The following is a 6,000-nucleotide window of genomic DNA, read 5'->3' as shown; positions in this document are numbered from 1 at the left end:
TATATATATATATATGAATATGTATGTATTATGTATATGTATATATTCAGTCCTGAAATATTTATATTATACAAAAAAATATCTTCAATTTTATTTCTATTGGAAAAAAAGTGAATCGACTTTTTTCGAAATATTACAGATCGCGAAACGGAATTGTTCAGGAAGTCAAAATTATGTCGTTTTCAAGGCAAAGTTACTTGAAAACAATAATATATTTATATACAAATTATAGATTTACGCTTTCATAGTCCCACAAACGCAACCTGCAATATATTTAAAATTATAAATTTATATTTTTCTCTCTGACTAAGTTTTTTATTCGAACTGATTTCATCTTTAGCGTGCTTTTTAAACGCACTTTTAGATTAATTACATATGAGGATGTCGTAAACGATAAAAGAGCACAACAGAAAATAACCAGAAATGATAAAAAAATATATGCTATAGTATGAAGCAAAATAAATTGTTAATACGCAGAAATGATAAAACTACAATTTAAAAGCAAGATAGAATGTAATTTCCTCGAGATGCTTCTCCTAGAAATCATTTTGAGCCATCTTGGGGAAACATTCTCTATTTGATTAATATTGTCAGAAATGCTGTCAAGAATACTTTCATATAAAGATACAATCACGATATTTAATGTCTCAATTTGATATTTCTTTTCACGCTAACTTCACAAGTCGTTTTATAGTGTATTCACATTATCAAGATTATATCGCTGTCGTAGGTGCTGTAGGTGCATAAATAAAATTGGCGCTTAAATTTTGCTCGATGTTACTTCCCTTTGTGTTTCGTCGGACCTTGACCGTATTTCACCTGTCATTATTTTTCTGTAACTATATTTCTTTACTTTATATTCTGTACTCCCTCTCGGTCAAATTTTATTGATCAAGACCTAGTTCTACCGATGTAAGATTAACATTAATTTCGATTTAACTTACTGTTTATCTTTTTTTTTAATTATTAGAATTAGAAAAAGATAAAAAGTAAATTGAACGATTAAAGATTAAAATCTTACATTGGTGGAATCAGGCTAACACTTTTCTTTTAAGCGAAACACGCTTGATTCATTGTCATTATGCTTCGTTTATAAGAAAGAAAATACGTATATCTGTCTTTTGAAATAGTTCCGAAAACATGTATTCATTTAATATCGTCCTTAAATTGTGCACGCAGCTGAGGTCGTTTGTCATGAACAGCAACACTATACATAGATTTCGTTCGTTGCACGGGATTTTAAAAAACGCAAAATCCACGTATGAAAATTATCTTGGAGGATCGACTGTTAAAACGCAGTTAACAATCTTGCAAGCTGCATATGACTGTTCGATTATTCATATTTAAATGCGCACATAAATATCAGCCTCGATCTTTCGAATCCTTACAATAAATTTCACACGAAGTAACCAACTCGAACATACTACTTCGATGAATATTAGTTCGACTATTTAGAGGCATCATTTTTTTTATATGGAGAAGAGATACAGTCTAGAACGATCTAACGAGGATGTACTTCGTATCACGTTTGGCCACTTCTCTCAATAATTTCCTTCCTCATTCATATCATCATCTCTTGTAACTACCGCGGCTCGTAGGCCTCATAGACGAGCTCTGGCACCAGAGCCAACGAGAACGTGGCACTGGCCTGTCTTGCGTACTGCCGTCTTGTGGTGATGGCTTCGTGTTACCTGTTGTTCTCTTCCATTACCACTTGCTTGAACACACCGGCAGGCATCTGACTCTTTACTTCATGACTACCAAGCGCGGTCGTGCCGTCTTTCGCAATGAAGAGTTGAAGACCAGTTGCTGCAAAATGCAAATATTTATTTATTTATAAAATTCACCTTTTTTTCGATTATTCTTACTTTCCAGTGTAGAAAATCAAGAAAAAAATCAATTGAACAAAAGATGCAAAATTCTCCGTTCTATTTTCTGTCATTTTTTAATGGATATAATAAATACAATAAATTAAAAAAAACATACTCTCGGAACTTTCAAGATCCGTCTGCTCCAAATTCGTTGCTTTAAGCAGTTCGTCGATAAGAGAATCAGGATTCGGCCTGGTGACTTCAACTCTACAGAGGATAGGATTACCAGCACCATCTTCCGCTTTTTTTCTACGCTCTAGCGCAGCCTTAGCACGATCTAGGGATCCAGTTTCGCTGAGACCTGAACCGCCGGAAGGATTCCTGCGAATAATAATGTACAAATTACATTCATTTTTCATCTCATATCGCGACATATTCTAAATCATATTAAATCGTTCTAATTCGTATTAAATCGAGCACTGGACATAAAAAGCAGGAATAAAGTGCCAACACTGCTCTTCGATGAAATCAGAAGACTATAAAAGATTGAACAGCTTGAATACAAATAATAGTAAGAACAAATCTGATACATGATTTATAAGAATTAATTTTATCTCTCGACTCTCGACATAATATATTTTTAAAATAGAAATTAATTCTACGCAATAGTTGACTTTAAAAAATCATTCAATTTATTAAATTTGTGCTTATTTTAGATCTTGTCAGAATGGTATAACTCCTTAATGAAATAATTATTTAAGTCTTGCTTTCGAGCAAGATTTGATCAAAGATTTCTTTTTACGTTTTTACGTTATGTTTACACACACACACACACACACACGCGCGCGCGCGCACGCATACTTTTATTCGTTCAATCTTAGTTAAAATATATAAGTTCAGGCAAAAAAAAAATACATATCTCTAAGATATAAAGTTTCTATCTAATATTTCAATTCCGTATCACACTGATTTCTCCGCAGAGTAGTGTCATAGTTATATTTACAAGCAATAAATATGATATGTCAAGTCTGTACTTAATAATTGTATAGAGTTTAAAATTTTTTTTTAAATTAAGGAAAGTAATTATTTCCTAAACAATAGATTCTTTGTTGATATGCTCGCATCTGTTTAACTCTTGAGATGAATGTTGATCAAGTGATGATGTATAATACACTTATTTAAAAGAAAGAAAACATGTTGAGACGTGAATGTCCGATGTTTTTCTGCGTGAGGAGAACTAACAATCAATTTAATATAAGGGAGACGACTTTTCGTGCGGGTAGTGGTCGATAGAATTAATTATACGTGTGGATGTTAGGGAAAATGATTAATTAAGTAAGTGAATAAATGAAAAAAAAAAGAAACTCCCAGAAAGAAAAAATGATCGTAAATATATATTTGTAGTGACCAGTTGTTTTGCGATTAAGAGTATATATTATTATATGTTAATTAAAACAAGTTATTAAAAAAATTTTCTTAATAAATAAAAGTTGCTGTTAAGTAAGTTCTTTAAAAATAAAAACAAAATATAATGGTTATGATATTAATAACATTAATATTTCTAAATATTAGAAATATTAGAAAACGACTTCAATAATGAAGCAATTATTTGTTATAATTTTAATTTTTCAATTTTGAAGACTTAAATATTATCAAAAAATAAACATAGAAAACAAAGAAACAAATAAATCAATTTAAATTTTATTAAGGAATAATATTTACACTTTTAATCTATTTGAGTCCAAGGGTTGAAAATTATTTTATTAATAGCAATTGATTATAACTCTAAAATTAGTAAGAGAACCTGTCATTAAAACTTAATATATAAAATAAATTACGTTCAGCAATGAAATAGTTCACATGAATGTGAGACATAGTCCAAGTAAAGTAATAAATGTATTGTTAATAGTAGTATTAATAGAATATATCATTTGTGATACTTTAACAGAGAGAAGTAGATATGATACGTAAAAGTATTATTGAATGAATTTTTGTAGCAAAACTGCATCTTTTGAAAAGCATACGTTTTGATGCAACAAGTCATGCAAATTTGAAAACAAGAAGTTTATAAGATGCTGCAGAATATTAAAATAAATTATCGTTGCTTCCGAATCTGGACGCATCAACTTTCGAAAAACAAGGAAAATTTTAACATTGATGACCTAGATCGATTTTCAAACAATGATAAGTGCTGGATCCTAGTGTTTTAAGAATAACACGGTGAAATAAAATTTCATTCGTAGCTTGCTCATTCGCAACAAGTAGAAGCAAACTTGGAGAGCACTTAAGTACTCTTATTGAGGTTTGCTTATTCTCGGAAATTCCTGATTATAGCTAATTCAAAGCTCACTTCATCACATTTTCATTCCACTATGTAATTAAAACAAATAATTATTTTCATTTCTCTTGCAAAATAGTTATTTATTTAATAATTGATTTATCGCGATTTTTTTTTTACATCAGAGAAATAAAATACGCTTTGCATCGAATTTAAATGTGCGATTCAAAGACTTACAACAAATATATAAAGACAAAGTAATTGATATAAGTAATCAACCTGAAATCCAAATTTATTTTTTCGACTAATATTTAATCCGCCTTCAGTTTTCTATTATGATAAACATCACAAATACATCATTAAAGTAACATTCATTTATTACTTTATTACCAAATCAAATAAACATTAATTTGGTAATAATTGAGTTACTTTTTTTTATCTATTATATTACAGTTTAAATATTAATCGTGAGAGAGTTAATATTAACAGTGAATTGCATGTGAATTGTAATTGGAAGCTTTGCAGAGAAAATAGCAAAAAGTTATATTTATGCATGCTTTATGCATGCATCAAGCTACTTATTGCCTGCTTCGGATTAAAGTATGCTGATACAGTGTTAAGTCTTCATATAGAGGCTAGAAACTACTGTTTTTGCAATAGTGGAAAACAAATATGCGTAAAGGAAAGGTACACGTAAGACGAAAGCATGGACTGACGGTGGGGTAATGCTGTTTCGATGCTGCGAAATTGGTGGCGCGACTTCCGGTACCCCTAACGAGGACTCCTCAGAGTCTGCTGGACTGGTGGCGACCGTAGCCAGCTTGCCCCCCGCCCCGTCCAGCAACTTCCGGTGACCTCCGCCAATACCCCTGCAAGGATTCACAAAGCCATCCAAACTGGAAGCATAGCTACCGCATACATACACTATACACCCCGATTCGTATTTTTCTTTATTTGTATAAAAATAATTAGCTTTTAATTAGAATTAAATTTGGATTAATAACGATATTGTTTCCTGCATGACAATGCATTACTTCGTACTTCATGTGTTTATTCATTGAGATGCAGTTTCAATTTTTCATTATTTATTTTATTAATTTATCGAAAATTAAGAAAATAACTATATAAGGAGAACTATATAATGAAGATTGAAGAAATCAAAATCTTAAATACTTTTCCAATTAATAACTCCCAGAATTTTCTTCTGCCATCTTTTTTAATTTATAAGATATTTATATTAGGTTTAATTTTATTATTATGATAGCTAAGGAATTACTTAATTAAATCTTAATATAGTTTGGAAACGTAATAAATGTTAAATAATAAATGTTAATAATAATTTTGATTTTGTAAAAAAATATGAGGATAAATTGTATATCACGTGAGAATAACAATGAATTTTTAACGAAACACACATTCCTTAATATTATGTTTATATGTTAGACGTACAATTCCCCTTACTGTGACATTAGATAACTTTCCTTACTTGGAACTGCCATGTAACGTAGCATATATTTAGTTAGCTCACATCGAAGGCATACAGAAATGATAATGGTCGAGCATGGTTAATGAAACATAAGTCATTGCACTCATATGATAAAAATAAGATAGGAAGATAATTAAGCAGCAGCATAATATTAAATTTATTCAAAAATTCATCAATTTTTATTAAGTGAAATGTACATGCCTATACATAATTTAATATATCTGTTATATTCTTCTTATATTATATGTATGATCGATCATGTATGATGTATCGTTAATTTTTTGTGATAAAATTTAAGCGAATCGATTACGCGTAAATGAACTTTAGACGCGGATTTTTTTATTGAATTATCATTATTTATTTTGTCTCAAGCATCACTTTACTCTCTAAACAAAATTAAATAAAAATTACAGCAAAATAAAAGA

The 6,000-nt window shown here is 30.0% G+C and overlaps 1 protein-coding gene across 4 annotated transcripts in view; it reads right to left on the bottom strand.

The window, feature by feature from the left end:
• Positions 1-539: 539 nt before the first annotated feature.
• Positions 540-6,000, bottom strand: part of LOC108687541 (protein FAM102B) — a 75,925-nt gene continuing 70,464 nt past the window's right edge. For 3 of the 4 annotated variants that reach the window (XM_018193361.1, XM_018193363.1, XM_018193362.1), the window contains 2 exons: positions 1,987-2,192; positions 540-1,809 (listed from right to left, as the gene is read on the bottom strand). In XM_018193361.1, coding sequence (XP_018048850.1) covers positions 1,688-1,809; positions 1,987-2,192 — 328 coding nt within the window. In that variant the 3' untranslated portion in view covers positions 540-1,687. Of the gene's footprint in view, positions 1,810-1,986; positions 2,193-4,805; positions 4,959-6,000 lie in introns of all 4 variants that reach the window. The other variant, XM_018193364.1, reaches the window with a different exon arrangement.

The sequence above is a fragment of the Atta colombica genome, unplaced genomic scaffold (assembly GCF_001594045.1).
Source record: "Atta colombica isolate Treedump-2 unplaced genomic scaffold, Acol1.0 scaffold207, whole genome shotgun sequence".
NCBI lineage: Eukaryota > Metazoa > Arthropoda > Insecta > Hymenoptera > Formicidae > Atta > Atta colombica.
The sequence above is the reverse complement of the archived record's forward strand: the minus strand, read 5'-3'. Positions and strand labels throughout refer to the sequence as shown.